Source organism: Gadus chalcogrammus, chromosome 22 (genome assembly GCF_026213295.1).
Source record: "Gadus chalcogrammus isolate NIFS_2021 chromosome 22, NIFS_Gcha_1.0, whole genome shotgun sequence".
NCBI lineage: Eukaryota > Metazoa > Chordata > Actinopteri > Gadiformes > Gadidae > Gadus > Gadus chalcogrammus.
This window is the reverse complement of record NC_079433.1, coordinates 2,092,256-2,113,196: the sequence shown is the minus strand read 5'-3', so window position 1 is coordinate 2,113,196 and position 20,941 is coordinate 2,092,256. Positions and strand designations below refer to the sequence as shown.

At 44.9% G+C, this 20,941-nt stretch overlaps 2 protein-coding genes across 2 annotated transcripts in view; both read right to left on the bottom strand.

The window, feature by feature from the left end:
- Positions 1–72: 72 nt before the first annotated feature.
- On the bottom strand, positions 73–8,830 carry si:ch211-80h18.1 (uncharacterized protein LOC555593 homolog). Its single transcript, XM_056583381.1, has 13 exons — positions 8,695–8,830; positions 8,143–8,208; positions 7,603–7,656; positions 7,159–7,197; positions 6,848–6,886; positions 6,698–6,757; positions 6,238–6,270; positions 5,845–5,904; positions 4,884–4,931; positions 3,950–4,006; positions 3,667–3,702; positions 972–1,016; positions 73–107 (listed from the first exon to the last, which is right to left on the bottom strand). Exons 1-13 carry the CDS (start codon positions 8,828–8,830, stop codon positions 73–75), a joined length of 708 nt encoding a protein of 235 aa, XP_056439356.1.
- A 10,668-nt stretch (positions 8,831–19,498) lies between these two features.
- Positions 19,499–20,941, bottom strand: part of LOC130375635 (dentin sialophosphoprotein-like) — a 13,253-nt gene continuing 11,810 nt past the window's right edge. The window contains exon 9 of the mRNA XM_056582676.1: positions 19,499–20,159. The gene's annotated coding sequence lies outside the window, so the exon portion shown is untranslated. The remainder of the gene's footprint in view (positions 20,160–20,941) is intronic.

Below are 20,941 nucleotides of genomic sequence, written 5' to 3'. Positions count from 1 at the left end.
TTCTGCCAGGACGTCTCGTCGGCGCACTGGAACCTGTAGCGGAGGAATCGAACCCGCGGCTTCATGTGGAAGTCAGCAGGAATCCTCCAGTTCCACATCTTCTGCACCTGGGAGACGGCGTCATGTTATAGCACTGTTATAAAGATGGTATACACCCTGTATTATATATAGAGACGTATACTATAGAACTGTTATATAGATGGTATACACCCTGTATTATATATAGAGACGTATACTATAGAACTGTTATATAGATGGTATACACCCTGTATTATATATAGACGTATACTATAGAACTGTTATATAGATGGTATATACCATGTATTATATATATAGACGTATACTATAGAACTGTTATATAGATGGTATATACCATGTATTATATATAGAGACGTATACTATAGAACTGTTATATAGATGGTATACACCCTGTATTATATATAGAGACGTATACTATAGAACTGTTATATAGATGGTATACACCCTGTATTATGGTATAGAGACGAGGTTACACTAGAGAACTGTTATAAAGATGTTATACACCCTGTATTATATATAGAGACGTATACTATAGAACTGTTATATAGATGGTATACACCCTGTATTATATATAGAGACGTATACTATAGAACTGTTATATAGATGGTATACACCCTGTATTATGGTATAGAGACGAGGTTACACTAGAGAACTGTTACATAGATGTTATACACCCTGTATTATATATAGAGACGTATACTATAGAACTGTTATATAGATGTTTAACACCATGCATTATGGTATAGAGACGTAGTTATACTATAGCACTATCATATATATGTTCTACCATCTATTAAATAGTATGGAGACGTGGTTATACTATAGAACTATCATGTATGTAATGTCATATATTATGTTATATACCATGTATTATAGTATAGAGACGTGACCAGAGCTGACGTAGCGGACCAGAGCTGACGTAGCAGACCTACCCTGAGTACCCGGACCAGGTGGGTGGAGCCGTTCAGCGGCTGAAGCTGGAGGGAACAAGATGGACCAAGAGAGGAGAACGAGACATCTTAATCACCTGCTTCAGACACCTCCGTCACCTCCACCACCCCCGTCACCTCCACCACCCCCGTCACCTCAACCACCCCCGTCACCTCCACCACCCCCGTCACCTCCACCACCCCCGTCACCTCAACCACCCCCGTCACCTCCACCACCCCCGTCACCTCCACCACCCCCGTCACCTCAACCACCCCCGTCACCTCAACCACCTCCGTCACCTCCACCACCCCCGTCACCTCAACCAGCTCTGTCACCTCCACCACCCCCGTCACCTCAACCACCCCCGTCACCTCAACCACCCCCGTCACCTCAACCACCCCCGTCACCTCCACCACCCCCGTCACCTCCACCACCCCCGTCACCTCCACCACCCCCGTCACCTCAACCACCTCCGTCACCTCCACCACCCCCGTCACCTCAACCACCTCCACCACCCCCGTCACCTCCACCACCCCGTCACCTCCACCACCCCGTCACCTCCACCACCCCCGTCACCTCAACCACCCCCGTCACCTCAACCACCCCCGTCACCTCAACCACCTCCACCACCCCCGTCACCTCCACCACCCCCGTCACCTCAACCACCTCCACCACCCCCGTCACCTCCACCACCCCGTCACCTCCACCACCCCCGTCACCTCCACCACCCCGTCACCTCCACCACCCCCGTCACCTCCACCACCCCCGTCACCTCAACCACCTCCGTCACCTCCACCACCCCCGTCACCTCAACCACCTCCACCACCCCCGTCACCTCCACCACCCCCGTCACCTCCACCACCCCCGTCACCTCAACCACCCCCGTCACCTCAACCACCCCCGTCACCTCAACCACCTCCACCACCCCCGTCACCTCCACCACCCCCGTCACCTCAACCACCTCCACCACCCCCGTCACCTCCACCACCCCGTCACCTCCACCACCCCCGTCACCTCAACCACCCCCGTCACCTCAACCACCCCCGTCACCTCAACCACCCCCGTCACCTCAACCACCTCCACCACCCCCGTCACCTCCACCACCCCGTCACCTCCACCACCCCCGTCACCTCAACCACCCCCGTCACCTCAACCACCCCCGTCACCTCAACCACCCCGTCACCTCAACCACCCCCGTCACCTCAACCACCCCGTCACCTCCACCACCCCCGTCACCTCCACCACCCCGTCACCTCCACCACCCCCGTCACCTCCACCACCCCCGTCACCTCAACCACCCCCGGACCAAGAGAGGAGAACGAGACATCTTAATCACCTGCTTCAGACACCTCCGTCACCTCCACCACCCCCGTCACCTCCACCACCCCCGTCACCTCAACCACCTCCGTCACCTCCACCACCCCGTCGCCCCGTCACCTCCACCACCCCGTCACCTCCACCACCTCCGTCACCTCCACCACCCCGTCACCTCAACCACCTCCACCACCCCGTCACCTCAACCACCTCCACCACCCCGTCACCTCCACCACCCCGTCACCTCCACCACCCCGTCACCTCCACCACCCCGTCACCTCAACCACCTCCGTCACCTCAACCACCCCCGTCACCTCCACCACCCCGTCACCTCCACCACCCCCGTCACCTCAACCACCCCGTCACCTCAACCACCTCCACCACCCCCGTCACCTCCACCACCCCGTCACCTCAACCACCTCCGTCACCTCAACCACCCCCGTCACCTCCACCACCCCGTCACCTCCACCACCCCCGTCACCTCCACCACCCCCGTCACCTCAACCACCCCGTCACCTCAACCACCCCCGTCACCTCAACCACCTCCGTCACCTCCACCACCCCCGTCACCTCCACCACCCCCGTCACCTCAACCACCCCCGTCACCTCAACCACCCCGTCACCTCAACCACCTCCGTCACCTCAACCACCCCCGTCACCTCAACCACCTCCGTCACCTCCACCACCCCCGTCACCTCCACCACCTCCGTCACCTCAACCACCCCCGTCACCTCAAACTCCTCCGTCACCTCAACCACCTCCGTCACCTCAAACTCCTCCGTCACCTCAACCACCCCCGTCACCTCAACCACCCCCGTCACCTCAACCACCTCCGTCACCTCAACCACCCCCGTCACCTCAACCACCTCCACCACCCCGTCACCTCAACCACTCCCGTCACCTCAACCACCCCCGTCACCTCAACCACCTCCGTCTCCTCAACCACCTCCGTCACCTCAAACTCCTCCGTCACCTCCACCACCTCCGTCACCTCCACCACCCCGTCACCTCAACCACCCCCGTCACCTCAAACTCCTCCGTCTCCTCAAACTCCTCCGTCACCTCAAACTCCTCCGTCACCTCAAGCACCTCCGTCACCTCAAACTCCTCCGTCTCCTCAAGCACCTCAAACATCTAGGAGGTAGGTTCTAGGAGGTAGGGGTCTAGGAGGTAGGGGTCTAGGAGCTAGGGGTCCAGGAGGTAGGTTCTAGGAGGTAGGGGTCTAGGAGGCAGGGGTCTAGGAGGTAGGGGTCTAGTAGTTAGGAGGTAGGGGTCTAAGAGTTAGGTGTCCAGGAGGTAGGAGGTAGGGTCTAGGAGGTAGGGTCTAGGACTCACCACTAGACTAACCTCACCTAAAGCGGCAGAAACGGCCATGACACTTACCAGCCGTCTGCATCTGCTGGGTGGCTGTTTGTTGATCTGTAACACACACACACACACACACACACACACACACACACACACACACACACACACACACACACACACACACACACACACACACGCATTTGCACACGCAAGCACACACAGACACACATTTCATTAAAATACACACTTTGTTTTTTAGTGTATGGATCAACTTTATAATTTCATCACAAAGTATAATATATAGTATCAAAGTTTGTTCATATTCAGTTAATATGGAAACAGAAGAACCCCTGTGTACCTGTGTGCGTGGTCATAGCGGTTGCCATGGTACCCGTGTCGGTAGGGAGGAGTGAGGCTGGGGGGTACACAGACGGTGTGATGGTTGTCATGGTAGCAGTTCAGTATGGGGTCAGAACAGTCTCATTAATAATGAATGCACAGAAAAGGATTCACAAATGTATTTTGTGCGATATATATCAATTACTCTCTTCTTCTCACAAATACATTTCAATGCACACACAAAAGGATATCGGTATGTATAAATGTAAAATGAATCCATAAACAAAAATAAGTTTCACAATCACATTTCTGATCCACACACAAATGCGTCTTGTTTTAAATAGATGTAATATAAATCCATAAATATATGAATTTAAAAAATCTTTGCAATTTTCATCAAAAATGCATTTGGAGGTTGTTACATTTGCATACAAACTGTTAAACTTGAATTAACAAGACGCTTTTCATTTGTGAACTTTTTTGCTTTTCTGTGTGAACTGGTCTGTATTTATAAGTGGATTTTTGAGACTCTGCTGACGTGGCTGGATTCACAAACTACCACCTTGTTGAAAAAAATAATAATTCAACAAGGAACTCTCTGTAGCCAATCAGATGCCTCCCTGATTTTCAGCCAATCACATGACTGGAGTGACTGGGTTTTTAGATTGTGCCGTTAAAGTAGCATTAATAATCGCTTGCTACTTTAACGGCACCGACAATCCCAAAACCCAGTCGAAACTAGATGGAAAAAGTGTGTAGTTCAAAACGTGACGCAGCTTTTACTTCTTCGCCACCTAGAGATTGTTATCTACGATCATTCAAATAACCCCATGTTATTTGAGCGAGGGAACCGGTCAAATAAAATGTGTTGCATAGTTCAGCAACACACACGCCTACGCAGACAAACACACATCTATACACAAACATGAATGCAGACACACAAAATTACACACCTGAGAGTGTGTGCGATAAGTGTTCGACTGCCGGCGACTCCGTTCCTCCTGCAAACATAACAGTAAAAATGTGCATAGATAATACATCATCTCATGATATATATATTATATTTATATCAGGAAATTATGTTCTTCATTAATATAGTGAATAAAGAGCAAGGGGAGGAGGGGGCGGAGTCAACTCTCCGGTGTTGTGGCTGGACTGCAGAACCCGTTTTAAACACACGGGGGCAATGTTACATTTAATATACATGAAAAAATAGAAATAAATAATATCAGTATATATATATATATATTTGAGTTGAAGATCAGCCTTTATCAAGACATATGCATTTATTATTATAATTATGAAGTAAGTTGTACTTAGGAAGAACATTTTGTCTCCCATCCCCTGGAGTTCAGAGTGATGGAGCGGACATTTGAGGAGGTGTAGTTTGAGGAGGTGTATTTTGAGGAGTGGTTGTTTGATGAGGTGTAGTTTGAGGAGGTGTAGTTTGTGGAGGTGTATTTTGAGGAGGTGTAGTTTGAGGAGGTGTATTTTGAGGAGTGGTTGTTTGATGAGGTGTAGTTTTACAAGGTGCAGGTAGAGTTTGAGGAGTTGTAGTTTGAGGAGGTGTAGTTTGAGGAGGTGTATTTTGAGGTGTAGTTTGAGGAGGTGTAGTTTGAGGTGTAGTTTGAGGCTGGTAGTTTGTGGAGGTGTATTTTGAGGAGGTGTAGTTTGAGGAGGTGTAGTTTGAGGAGGTGTAAATTGAGGAGGTGTAGTATGAGAAGGTGTAGTTTGATGGGGTGTAGTTTGAGGAGGTGTAATTTGAGGAGGTGTATTTTGAGGAGGTGTATTTTGAGGAGGTGTAATTTGAGGAGGTGTAATTTGAGGAGGTGTAGTATGAGAAGGTGTAGTTTGATGGGGTGTAGTTTGAGGAGGTGTAATTTGAGGAGGTGTAGCATGAGGACGTGTGGTCACCTGTGACATCGGAGAAGGAGGTGGCTGTCCCAGGAGGAGGTGAAGACACTTCCACCATGACTACAAATATCAACATTAGAAAGATCAGCTGGAATATAATATATATAATATCCTTTATATTTAATATACAATTATCTTTGTTATATTTGTCACTGGTGTTGGCTTTGAGTCCTTAGACCATAAATCTATGTAACTATAGATAGATAATCTATGAATACATTAAAGCGTGTTGTAGATATATTCTGACTATATAAATGTGTGTTGTATAGATAGGCATAGATAGGTATAGATCTATACCTATATGGTATAGAGTGGTTATAGATAAGTATGTAGATCTGTGAAGGTGTGGTCATAGATAGATGGATATAATACAGATCTATTAAGGTGCCGTACCCGTTTCTACGTCCATTTGATAAGCAGCTGTACCTGCAACAGACATTAGCATAAGCCTTTAGCAGTAGCTGAGAAGCAGTAGCTGAGAAGCAGTGTTAGCATTAGCCTTCTTCAGTAGCTGAGAAGCAGTTTTAGCATTAGCCTTCATCAGTAGCTGAGGAGCAATGTTCGCATTAGCCTTCGTCAGTAAGTGAGAAGCAGTGTTAGCATTAGCCTTCATCAGTAGCTGAGGAGCAGTTTTAGCATTAGCCTTTGTCAGTATCTGAGAAGCAGTTTTAGAATTAGCCTTCGTTAGTAGCTGAGAGGTATTGTTAGCATTAGCCTTCGTAAGTAGCTGAGAAGCAGTGTTAGCATTAGCTTTCTTCAGTAGCTGAGAAGCAGTGTTAGCATTAGCTTTCTTCAGTAGCTGAGAAACTGTGTTAGCATTAGCCTTCGTCAGGACACAGGGGCGGGACTCTACCTGTCTGGACTTGGTTACCTCGGTTACCGTCCACAACAGTAGCCATAGCAACACTACTCCCTGTACACAGAGAGCAGTCAGGGTTTCACAGGAAGCAGGTTACATGATGTTCTGAATGTTATGGTTATTGGAGAGAGACGTGAGAGGTACCTCGACTGGTGTCTGCTAGGAGAGTCTGGCGGCCATTTCCTGCAACAGAACACAGGTTCTAACGAGATGTATTCTGAACAAAATGGTGGCATGAGCCAAACCTTTCCATTTGTGTCCTTTTCCGCCACCAGGCTGCCATGCTAATGCTAGCAAGGCTAATACTTATGGCTTTAGTCCCAGGACCACATAGAAGCAGGCTGGGGACATAATATATACTTTAATATTCAATATATATATTATATAGTATATATATACAACCACTTTAATCCTAACAAGAACATGTTGATGAGGATATTAAAGTTTGAGATCACCTGGCTGCTCTCTAGCAGGAACTGTGGTCGACTGGGACTCTGAAACAGAAGAGTTAGTTTAACACCAGAGAAGCAGAGTTAGTCTAATACCAGAGAAGAAGAGTTAGTCTAACACCAGAGAGGAAGAGTAAGTCCAACACCAGAGAAGAAGAGTTAGTCTAACACCAGAGAAGAGTTGGTCTAACACCAGAGAAGAGTTGGTCTAACACCAGAGAAGAGTTAGTCTAACACCAGAGAAGAGTTAGTCTAACACCAGAGAAGAGTTAGTCTAACACCAGAGAAGAGTTGGTCTAACACCAGAGAAGAGTTAGTCTAACACCAGAGAAGAGTCAGTCTAACACCAGAGAAGAGTTAGTTTAACACTAGAGACGAAGGGTTAGTCTAACACTAGAGAAGAGGAGTTAGTCTAACACCAGCGAAGAAGAGTTCAGAGTGGTCTCTTACCTTGCTGCCCTACGGAGGGGGCGTGGTCTGAGGCTGTGTTTACAGCAGCAGAACCTGGTGCCAGAGTGGAAGGTGATTGGCCAAGAGTTGAGGGTGATTGGCCAAGAGTGGAAGGGGATTGGCCAAGAGTGGAAGGGGATTGGCCAAGAGTTGAGGGTGATTGGCCAAGAGTGGAAGGGGATTGGCCAAGAGTGGAAGGGGATTGGCCAAGAGTGGAAGGGGATTGGCCAAGAGTGGAAGGGGATTGGCCAAGAGTGGGAGGGGATTGGCCAAGAGTGGAGGAAGGATGGTCCGGAGTGGAAGGTGATTGGTCCGGAGAAGAGGAGGACGGATCCGGAGCGAAGGAAGGATGGTCCGATTGGTTAAAGGTCAGGTAGACTGGGAGGGTCGGGTCTCCTGGAGCTGGGAGAGAGAGCCTTAAACATCAGGAAGTCCTTCTGGTGGGAGGCTAGGAGACTGGACAGCTGGTAGGACAGAGGTGGTAGGGTGGAGGTGGGAGGGTGGAGGTGGCCTGGTGTGGGCTGCGGTCGGAGGACTGACCTGGGGACCGTGGGTTAGTTGGGCTGGAGGTTGGAAGGGTGGAGGCCAGGGGCGAGGTCTCGGAGGCTGGAGGCCCCAGATCAGACACCATCACTGGAACACAAAGACCACTTTGTTACTACTGGAGGATTTGGTGCGGTGCGCTACTCGTTAGAACCTGTCCCCTAAAGCTCGTTAGAACCGTTTCAGGACGCTCACCCGAGGCAGCAGAGCCGAGTGACGAGACGTTCTGTCCCTCTTGGACTGCAAGACAGAAACAAAATGAACCATCGTCATGAAAAGAAATCTCCAGATCATTGTATACATTTAGAAGAGAGATAACTCACATATATATGTATAGATATATATGTATACGTATATATATATATGTGTATATATATGTATACAGGTATATGCATCTATATATAACTGGGATGCTGTCCGGGTATATATACATGTTTATAAATATGTATATATATTTAGATGGACTGGTGTCCGGGTATTGATGTATATATATATATATATATATATATATATATATACTGTATGTATATACGGGAGGCTTTCCGGTACCTTGTGATCGGGCGTTGTTGTTGTCACTGGCCTCCAGCAGCAGGGATGAACCGCTGGGAAACACAACTGATAGGAAAACAAAGAGCTTGATCCATTGATCCTCACCGCAGGTTATACTGTAGTCACCGTCTTTCATGGTAGCTTTAATGTTGTGATCACGGCTGCACATTTGATAGGTAGTTTGATAGGTAGTTGTGTGTTGTGATGGTAGTTTTGATTTGTGATGATAGTTGTGTGTTATGATGTAAGATATGTGTTGTGAAGGTAGTTTTGTTTTGATAGTTATGTGTTCTGATGGTGGTTGTGTGTTTTGACTGTAGTTTTGTTTTCTGATGGTAGTTATGTTTTCTGATGGTAGTTTTGTGTTTTGATGGTAGTTGTGTGTTTTGATGGTAGTGGTGATGGTAGGTGTTTGTTGCAATGGTAGTTGTGTGGTTTGATGGTAGTTGTGTTGTGGTGTAAGTTTTGTTGGGATGTTAGTTGTGTGTTGTGATCGTAGTTGTGATGCTAGTTGTGGTGGTATTTGTGTAGTTGTGATGGTAAGTGTGTATTATGATACTAGTGGTGTAGTTGTGTGTTTTGAAGGTAGTTGTGATAGTAGTTTTGATGGTAGCTGTGTAGTTGTTGAATGGTTGTGTAGTTGTTGTTTCGTTGTGATGGTAGTTGTAAAGTTGTGATGGTAGTTGTGATGGTAGTTGTGAAGTCGTTGTGTAGTTGTAATGGTAGTTGTATAGTTGTTGTCTAGTTGTGATGGTAGTTGTGTAGTTGTTGTGTAGTTGTGATGGTAGTTGTGTAGTTGTGATGGTAGTTGTGTAGTTGTGATGGTAGTTGTGTAGTTGTCGTCTAGTTGTGATAGTAGTTGTGTAGTTGTGTAGTTGTGATGGTAGTTGGGTAGTTGTGATGGTGGTTGTGTAGTTGTTGGGTAGTTGTGATGGTAGTTGTGTAGTTGTATTTGTAGTTGTGTACTTGTTGTCTAGTGGTGATTGTAGTTGTGAAGTTTTGATGGTAGTTATGTAGTTGTTGTGTAGTTGTGATGGTAGTTGTGTAGTTGTTCCGTAGTTGTGATGGTAGTTGTGTAGTTGTGATGGTAGTTGTGTAGTCATGTAGTTGTGATGGTAGTTGCGTAGTTGTTGTGTAGTTGTGATGGTAGTTGTGTAGTTGTGGAGTCGTGTAGTTGTGATGGTAGTTGTGTAGTTGTCTAGTTGTTGTGAAGTTGGGATGGTAGTTGTGTAATTGTCTAGTTGTTGTGTAGTTGTGATGGTAGTTGCCAGTAGTTGTGTAGTTATGTAACTGTGCTGGTAGTCCCCTGGTGGGGCCCTCACCGTGGTCCGAGGGCCTCTGGGCTCCGGCCCCGGGGAACGGGCTGTGTCCTGGGGAGACAGAAGGGGGGTCAAAGCGGAGCCTGGAGGACCAGAGTCTCCGCCGGGGTCACGGTGAACCTGCTGGTCTGAGGGCCCCGGTGTATGAATGAACAAAGCTCCTCTTATCAGGGCGGGGCCCCCGGGGGCCTGGCGGCTGCCGCTCCGCTCCACCGGCCCTGGAATCCAGGGGTCAGAGCGGGGCCCCCGCGCAGCCGGGGAGCAGGGAGCTAAGGGTCTAAGCCTGTGGGATCGTCTTACCCGGGCCCCGGGACGGGCTGCTGCCTGCATGGGCTCCAGTTCCTGCAGAGAGAGCCCCGCAGCACAGGGGAGAGAAGGTCAACAACGATGGCTCCTTGTTCTAGATGAGAACTTATGTCATTTTAGCTTCCTGTCCCTGGAGCTAGTTAATCGAGTTCAGAAGGTCTTTATGAACCTGGATCAAGAGTTCAGAAGGTCTTCATGAACCTGGATCAAGAGTTCAGAAGGGCTTCATGAACCTGGATTTAAGGTTCAGAAGGACTTCATTAACCTGGATCAAGAGTTCAGAAGGACTTCATTAACCTGGATCAAGAGTTCATAAGGTCTTCATGAACCTGGACCAAGAGTTCATAAGGTCTTCATGAACCTGGATCAAGAGTTCAGAAGGGCTTCATGAACCTGGATCAAGAGTTCAGAAGGGCTTCATGAACCTGGATCAAGAGTTCAGAAGGGCTTCATGAACCTGGATCAAGAGTTCAGAAGGTCTTCATGAACCTTGATTTAAGGTTCAGAAGGACTTCATTAACCTGGATTTAAGGTTCAGAAGGTATTCATGAACCTGGATTTATGGTTCAGAAGGTCTTCATGAACCTGGATCAAGAGTTCAGAAGGTCTTCATGAACCTGGATTTAAGGTTCAGAAGGTCTTCATGAACCTGTATCAAGAGTTCATAAGGTCTTCATTAACCTGGATTTAAGGTTCAGAAGGGCTTCATGAACCTGGATTTAAGGTTCAGAAGGGCTTCATGAACCTGGATTTATGGTTCAGAAGGGCTTCATGAACCTGGATCAAGAGTTCATAAGGTCTTCAAGAACCTGGATCAAGAGTTCAGAAGGTCTTCATTAACCTGGATTTAAGGTTCAGAAGGTATTCATGAACCTGGATTTAAGGTTCAGAAGGTCTTCATGAACCTGTATCAAGAGTTCATAAGGTCTTCATTAACCTGGATTTAAGGTTCAGAAGGTCTTCATTAACCTGGATTTAAGGTTCAGAAGGTCTTCATGAACCTTGATTTAAGGTTCAGAAGGTCTTCATGAACCTGGATTTAAGGTTCAGAAGGTCTTCATGAACCTGGATTTAAGGTTCAGAAGGTCTTCATGAATCTGGTTCAGGCTCAGTTTAAGCCTATTAGATGTTTAAAATGTTGTTTAGTTTTTTCATGTTTCTCATCATTTCTGTATGGATTTAGATGTAGATTTATCATCTAATATATTTTAATATTATATATTTAAAATTATATTCATAATATCATAAATATTCGTAATTAACCTCTCACCCATTATGCTATCCAGACTCTTGGAGTCATCATCATCTGGAAAGGAAAGGACAGCCTCACTTTATTATAACTAGTACTACTACTGTTAACTAGTACTACTACTGGTATAACGTCTACTACTACTGTTAACTAGTACTATTACTGTTAACAAGTACTAGTGTTAACTAGTACCATTACTGGTATAGCTAGTACTACAAGTGGTATAACTACTACTACTACTACTGTTAACTAGTACTACTACTGGTACAACTAGTACTACTGGTACAACTGGTATTACTATTGGTATAGCTAGAATTACTACCAGTAAACCCAGGACAGCCACTCTTGACTATATAACTAGTACTACTAGTAAAACTAATATTAGTATTAATATTACTAGTACTAGCACAGGGTAAACCTAGGAAGGCCACTTCTCTATATACTCGTACTTCTAGTAAAACTAGTACTAATACTCCTATAACTAGTACTACAACTGGAACTGCCACTCTTTACTTTATAGGGAGTGTAACTAATTGAACTGGTATTACTTCTGGTATAACTAGCACAGTGGCTCTTTTCAGTCTACTACAATTAGTAAAACGATGAGTTCAACCTGTATATACTTATCTCAACCAGTACCCCTAGTCATAATAGACTACTAGTTTAAACTAGTGCTACTAGTACAAATGAGTACAGCTAGTAGAACAACTACCATGAACTATTGCTACTAGTATAAACCAGTGGCAAAATGACTTAATGTAACTTAACATTATTGGCTCAAAGGAAAGATGTTTTTCGTCAAATATTGAAGTTGGTGCTTAATTAGTTCTAATTAGCTTTAATCCATGGATGATTGATATCGTGTTTAATGAGCACAACTTTCTGCGTTCCCGTTTTTCATTGTTTTAAATTTCTTGTTTAAGGACGGAAGCAGGCACACGACATTCTGAGTTACTATGACAATCATCATCAATCCTCATCATCATCTTCATCCATCATCATCATCATCATCATCACCTTAATCTTCATCATCACCGTCATCTTCATCACCATCAAGACCATCATCATCATCATCACCATCATCATCCTCATCCATCATCTTCATCATCAACTTTCATCACCATCAAGACCATCATCACCATCCCCCTCAACATCATCATCATCTTCATCATCACCATCATCATCATCTTCATCCATAATCATCATCATCCTCATCCATCATCACATCATCATCACCATCATCTTCATCGCCATCATCATCTTCATCACCATGATCATCCTCATCCATCATCATCATCTTTATGCGTCATGACCATCATCCTCATCATCAACATCATCATCATCATCATCATCATCAGCATCATCATCATCATCCTATTCTCCATCATCCTCACCCTCCTCTTCTGAGAGCTCCTCCTCCTCCTCCACCTCCTCCATCGCCTCCTGTTCCTCCACCTCCGTCTCTGGAGAGACATGAGTACTGTTACACACACACACACACACCCACACACACCCACACACACACATACACACACACACACACACACACACACACACACACACACACACACACACACACACACACACACACACACACACACACACACACACACACACACACATATATACACACACACACACACACATATACACACACACACACACACACACACACACGCACACACATATACACACATACACAACACAAGTACTGTTACACACACACGCACATACACACATACATACACCACACAAATACACAAGTACTGTTACAGCCGTGCGTGTGTGTGTTACAGTGTGTGTGTTACAGTGTGTGTGTTATAGTGTGTGTGTTACCTTCCACAGGAGCTGAGCAGATAGTTGAACTCAGACAGACGAGCAGAGCGGCCGTGAGAATATTTCTGTTTAGAGCGACATGAACGCATGAACAATTCATACAATATTTCCTACAATACACAGAATAACCCCTGCATCAACTCATCCAATACACAGAATAACCCCTGCATCAACTCATCCAATACACAGAATAACCCCGTCATCAACTCATCCAATACATTGAATAACCCCTTCATCAACTCATTCATGTCAACATATATAGTGTATAGTTATGTCAACATGTACAGTATATGGTATATATTTATGTCAACAAATATAGTATAAAGTGCATATACATGTCAACATATGTAGTGTATATTCATGTCAACATTTATAGTGTATAGTGGATATTCATGTCAACATATATAGTCTATAGTGGATATATATGTCAACATATATAGTATATATTGTACATTCATGCATATACAGTATATGGTGTATATTCATGTCAAGATATACAGTATATAGTTTTTATTCATGTAAACATATATAGTGTAGTATTAACCTATCTGCAAGATATATTGGTACATCTATAGTATATACTATACAGTTTGTTAGTACATATTTTTTATAGATACAGGTGTAGTTTATATTGTAAACAATCTAGAATATATTGGTGGTCCATGCATAATGTATCTTAACAATAGTATTTCAAAGTTTTAATAGGTCTATGTATCGTTTATATGTATAATAGTAATAGTTGCAATAGGTACATGTTTAGTTTATATGTATAATAGTATAGATACATTTCAATAGGTAAAGTATGTATCTTCAAATAATATGTATATAAATAACATGTATAGTAACTTAGTATATAATAGCATTTACTTATAAATAAATGCATATTTAATGAATATTAGTATAATATAATAGTATATATGAGTACAAATTGAACAGTAGTATAATATAATAGTGCATGTAAACGACAGTATATTAATATAATATATATTGGCACATCTAAAGCACTATAATATCATATTAAATATGAACAAATGTTGCTACATATTATAGTAGTATAATACAAAAATGTGTAGGATAAATATATATTATACTCCGGTAGTATACTATAATCTAATTTATTATATTATACCAGTATATGATGTTTGTTGGTATAAGTATACTAGTAGTTTATAGTAATCCATATATTATTATATAATTATTGGTACATATTGACTAGTATAAAAGTATATATTGGATTATTAACAGTATACTATAGTATAATTTATACTATATCATGTAATAGTATTTGTATGTAATGATTCCTACCTGGTCTGCATGCTGGTCAACGGGGAAATGAAACAGTACTGAGTCTAATGGTCTCAGAGAGAGACTTATACACAGAGGCGCTTACACACACACGCGCGCACACACACACACACACACACACACACACACACACACACACACACACACACACACACACACACACACACACACACACACACACACACACACACACACACACACACACACATACAAAAGTACTGTTACACACACACACACACACACACACACACGCACACAGACGCACACACACACACACACACACACACACACACACACACACACACACACACACACACACACACACACACGCGTACACACACACGCACACACGCGCACACACGCACACACACACGCTCACACATAAACATCTGTATGTTTATGTGTGTTTATTTACTTTGTATCAATATAAATCTATACATATATACACATATACATTTTTTGTGTGTGTGGTTTCGTATACGTGTGCGTGGATGCGCACATTTTAGTGATTTTGTATATGTGTGTGTGTGTGTGTGTGTGTGTGTGTGTGTGTGTGTGTGTGTGTGTGTGTGTGTGTGTGTATGTGTGTGTGTCTGCCAGAGGACACTTAAAGCCTGGGAATCTGACGATCACACACATCTTGCCGTGTTAATGCCTTGCTCTACCAGGGAATATAACCCCTAACCCCGAGTATGTTGTGTAGTTATGCTATGTACTCTCCTCCTCTCCTCTCTCCTCTCTCCTCTCTCCTCCCCTCTCCCCTCCCCTCCCCTCCTCCTCTCTCCTCTCTCCTCTCTCCCCTCTCTCCTCACCTCTCCTCTCTCCTCCCCTCCCCTCCCCTCCCCTCTCCTCCTCTGCTCCTCTCTCCCCTCTCTCCTCACCTCTCCTCCTCTCCTCCTCTCTCCTCCCCTCTCTCCTCCTCCCCTCCCCCCTCTCCCCTCTCCTCTCCCCCCTCCCCTTTCCTCCTCGCCTCTCCTCCCCTCTCCCCTCTCCTCTCCTCCTCTCCTCCCCTCTCCCCTCTCCTCCTCTCCTCTTCCCTCTCCTCTCTCCTCTCCCCTCTCCTCCTCTCCTCTCCCCTCTCCTCTCTCCTCCTCTCCTCCTCTCCTCCCCTCTCTCCTCCTCCCCTCTCCCCTCTCCCCCCTCCCCTCTCCTCCTCTCCTCTCCCCTCTCCTCTCTCCTCCCCTCTCTCCTCCTCCCCTCTCCCCTCTCCCCCTCCCCTCCCCCCTCCCCTCTCCCCTCTCCCCCCTCCCCTCTCCCCTCTCCTCTCTCCCCTCCCCCCTCCCCTCCCCCCCTCCCCTCTCCCCTCTCCTCTCCCATCTCCTCTCTCCTCCTCTTCTCCTCTCCTCCTCTCCTCCCCTCTCTCCTCCTCCCCTCTCCCCTCTCCCCCCCCTCTCCCCTCTCCTCCCCCTCCCCTCTCATCCTCTCCTCTGGTTTCTCTGAGAGCTGCTCCTGGCTGCTCCACTGATCTGCTCAGAGACACAGACTCCGTATTGTGACTCAGCTGGACTCCGGACTCTCTGATATCCGCTCTGAAGGCCGTCTCTGTCCGGGTCCAGCCAAGCACAAACCACCTTCCTGAGCCTCACCTGACCTGCTCTCCATCGCCTGCACACCTGTCTGCCTGCACACCTGTCTGCCTGCACACCTGTCTCTCTGTCTCATCTGTCTGCCTGCACACCTGTCTGCCTTCACAACCTTTCTGCCTGCACATCTGTCTGCCTTCACAGCCGTCTGCCTGTCTCACCTGTCTCCCTGCACACCTGTCTCTCCATCTCACCTGTCTCCCTGCAAACATCCCACATCTCACCTGTATCCCTGTAAGCCTGTCTACCTGTCTATCTGTTCTTCCACCTGTCTATCTCTCTAGCTGTGTTGCAGCTGTCTATCTGTCTACCTGCAAACCTGTCTCTCTGTCTTACCTGTCGCCCTGCACACCTCACACATCTGTCAATCTGTCTACCTTTGTTCCACCTGTCTGTCTATCTACCTGTGTTCCACCTGTCTGTCAGACTACCTGTGTTCCACCTGTCTGTCTGTCTACCTGTGTTCCACCTGTCTATCCGTCTACCTGTGTTCCATTTGTCTGTCTGTCTACCTGTGTTCCCCCTGTCAGTCTACCTGTGTTCTACCTGTCTGTCTGTCTACCTGTGTTCCACCTGTCTGTCTACCTGTGTTCCACCTGTCTGTCTGTCTACCTGTTTTCCACCTGTCTGTCTACCTGTGTTCTACCTGTCTATCCGTCTACCTGTGTAGTACCTGTCAGTCTACCTGTGTTCCACCTGTCAGTCTACCTGTGTTCCACCTGTCTGTCTGTCTACCTGTGTTCCCCCTGTCTGGCTGTCTACCTGTGTTCCACCAGACTGTCTGTCTGTCTGTCTGTCTGTCTGTCTACCTGTATTCTTGTCTCACCAGTCAGACCGGTCCAGTACTAGTAGTAGTATGAACAGTAGTTGTATTAGTTGAAGTATCAGTTAAAGGTGATATTCGACACCTGGTTGTTTCAGGTGTTTTCCTCTTTAGTGGGGGTGAGAGAGAGCGGTCTCTATTGTTACTGCCGTCAACACGGTTACTGGGGTCGCTATGGTTTACTTGGGTCATTATTGTTATTAGAGTTGCTATGGTTGAAAGGGTTAATATGGTTACTAGGAATGCTATGGGTTGTTATGGCTACTAGGGTTGCTATGGTTACAAGGTTAATTGTGGAAACTGTGGTCACCACTGTTACTAGGGTCTCCACAGTTGCTAGGGTTGCTATGGTTACTAGGGTTGCTATGGTTATTAGGGTCACCACGGTTCCTATGGTTGCTATGGTTACTAGGGTTGCTATGGTTAGTAGTATCACTATGGTTACTAGGGTTGCTATGGTTACGAGGGTTGTTATGGGTACTAGGGGTACTAGGTTGCTGCTATAGTTAATTACCTTCCTGTATTTATATCATAACATGTATAATTACTCTTACCGTGTATAGTTATATTATTACTTTTATATTAATACTATATATATTTATTTCATAACTTATATTATTGCAAGATTACTACTGCAAGATGTTTATTTATTATTATATATTATAACTATTAATGTGTATAGTTGGGCTGGATTCGACTCGCTTTATCACCGAGCGTCACCGTCTGCGACCGGCTCTGTCCTGCTCTGTCCTGCTGTGTCCTGTGTGCCGACTTGCTGCAGCATTACGAGGCCAAAACGCATGATAGTGGAGGTCTCCACTACACACTGACCACAGTCATATCGGATCCGGAAATCGTGCAAAAGCATGTGTATTGTGTGCTCATGTAAATAAACCACAGCCACTTTACAGCCACTGGTAGAGGAGGAACTGATCATTCTACTAGTGCTAAGACGGCCGCAGAAAAAAAAATTATTGGAAGAGTGTTAACATACAGGAATCACGACCTAGGTCAGACAGTCTCATCTCAAACTTTCTGCCATGCTAATAATAACCTTCCCGACTCTGACCTCAAGGCCCAACTTTCTTGTCAGCATTGCATCTTGCGGACGCGTCGTGTTCGCTTGAGACAACGTATATCAGCCCTGATCCGTATACGTAGGCATTGTCTGCAGCAAGTCAAATCCAGCCCTTAAGGATGGAGGGAATATATACATATATATATATATATATTTGTGCTGTCAGTTAAACACGTTATTAACGCCGTTAACGCAAACCAATTTTAACAGCGTTAATTTTTATTTTTTTATTATTATTATTATTTATTTATTTTCTTTGGCTCAAAACAAAGAAGCAGTAGCCTGACTGCTATGTTCAAGGCAGTATGTTTGTATGTTCATCGTTTAATTGCACTATAGGCTTCTTTTGGATCGTCCTGTTTTGATCAGTATATGGCAATGTTGTTATCAATAAAAAAAACATTTGCACAAGGCAAGCCGATGCACTTCTCCATGTTGATAAGAGCATTAAAATGAGAACAATTAATGGGACAAAGAAATCAAGGGATATATAGAATAGAAAAAAATTGCGAATCGTGAGTTAACTATGGCATTAATGCGATTAATCGCGATTAAATATTTGAATCGCTTGACAGCAGTAATATATATATATATATATATATATATATATATATATTTATACACGGCTCTGCTTTATGTCGTGGAACGCACCGTTCACTTGCATGGGCCTTCACAACTTCCGGCAGTGAATTATTTTTTGATAACTCAACCTTGCTAAGCGTATGACCCTTGGCAAGGAAAGAGGATTTTTTGCCATCTTTCGGATCACTCCATCCCTTACTTATCTTATAAGCATGTTCTACAGGTCCTAGCAGGAAGTCCCCGCGTGGAGGATTCCGTGGATAGTTGACAGCCGTAGATCTTGAGGAAGAGATCAGCGGGCAGAGGGTTTGACGGTAAAAGGCTGTGATTCCCCTCAGAAGCTGTGAATGCGGTCCATCGGGTTCTCCTCGCCGCGGAATTCACAACAGAGCGCTTTACAGTAAAGGAAGAGGAACCAGGAAATACACATTTCTGGTTCAGTCCAACCCACAAAACTATTATTAAACATGACACTAACACCACTGTTAAACACAAACGCTATTAATCACACTAATGCTACTATTAGGGTCACTTTAAATATATCCTAGAATTAAATAGGATAGATATAATGCTACTAATAAATTCACAATGAATTAAGGATAAACATCTTAGAATTATATTATATATGAACAGATCATGCTATTACCATCAAAAACACTTGATCACAAATGATCCAAAGGATTGATAGATAAACTACCATTAGAAACATATTAATAACGAATGAATGAGTCTGGAAAGAAAACATCCACGCAGATGAGCTAGAATTTATTAGAGGTTCAAAGGTTCCTCTGACAGAACAACAGTTGGAACCCCAAGATTTACAACAGAACCCAGAGGGTCAGATTTAAACAGAAACACTAAATATGTACAAACAGGGCTGGGTGACCTTTGACCTGCTGGGTTAACAGGCAGCTAAACTAATACGGGAGAGTTTGGTCTAGTTAGACGCTTCCAACCGGCCAATCAGCTCCCGCCTAACCCAGCACCGTCCACAGTGTGTATGGCTGTGTGTGTGTGTGTGTGTGTGTGTGTGTGTGTGTGTGTGTGTGTGTGTGTGTGTGTGTGTGTGTGTGTGTGTGTGTGTGTGTGTGTGTGTGTGTGTGTGTGTGTGTGTGTTTGGTTATAATTGTGTGTGTGTCTGTGTGTGTGTGTGTGTGTGTGTGTGTGTGGTTCAATTTGTGTGTGTGTCTGCGTGTGTGTGTGTGTGTGTGTGTGTGTGTGTGTGTGTGTGTGTGGTTGTCTGTGTGTGGTGTGTGTGTGTGTGTGTGTGTGTGTGTATGTGTGTGTCCCAGCTGAAGAAAGAGGAGATGGTGTTGAGAGGCATCAGAGACAGGCGGTTGTCATGGCGATGAAGAATGAGGAAGACTGGAATGGATCAGTCAGCCTGAGAACGACAAGATGGAAGATCATCAATACACCTTTATCTCTACATCTATAGCTCTACACCTATAGCTCTACATCTACAGTATATCTACATCTACTCCTATAGCTCTACACCTATATCTACAGCTATATCGCTACATCTATAGCTCTACACCTATATCTCTACATCTACAGTATATCAACATCTACTCCTTTAGCTCTACACCTATAGCTCTACACCTATATCTCTACATCTATAGCGCTACACCTATTGCTCTACATCCACAGCTCTACATCTATAGCGCTACACCTATAGCTCTACATCCACAGCTCTACATCTATAGCTCTACACCTATATCTACAGCTATATCTCTACATCTATAGCGCTACACCTATAACTCTACATCTATAGCTCTACACCTATATCTACAGCTATATCTCTACATCTATAGCGCTACACCTATCACTCTACATCTATAGCTCTACACCTATAGCTCCACGTCTATAGCTCTACATCTATATCTACAACTATATCTCTACACCTATAGCGCTACACCTATAACTCTACATCTATAGCTCTACACCTATAGCTCTACGTCTATAGCTCTACATCTATAGCTCTACGTCTATAGCTCTACATCTATATCTACAACTATATCTCTACACCTATAGCGCTACACCTATAACTCTACATCTATAGCTCTACAGCTATATCTACATCCACCACTATATCTCCAGCTCTATAGCTACATCTACACCTCTATCTATCTATTTTTAGCTTTATCTATTTCTATATATCGACAG

What these genes read in the sequence shown, in the direction of transcription:
- si:ch211-80h18.1 (XM_056583381.1), bottom strand. Translation starts at nt 8,830, where the DNA reads ATGAAAGACGGTGACTACAGTATAACCTGCGGTGAGGATCAATGGATC. An exon ending in CCTAGCAGACACCAGTCGAG is followed by an intron (nt 6,758 to 6,847) that starts GTACCTCTCACG and finishes CTCTGTGTACAG; the next exon opens with GGAGTAGTGTTGCTATGGCT. An exon ending in CTCCTTCTCCGATGTCACAG is followed by an intron (nt 4,932 to 5,844) that starts GTGACCACACGT and finishes TTATGTTTGCAG; the next exon opens with GAGGAACGGAGTCGCCGGCA.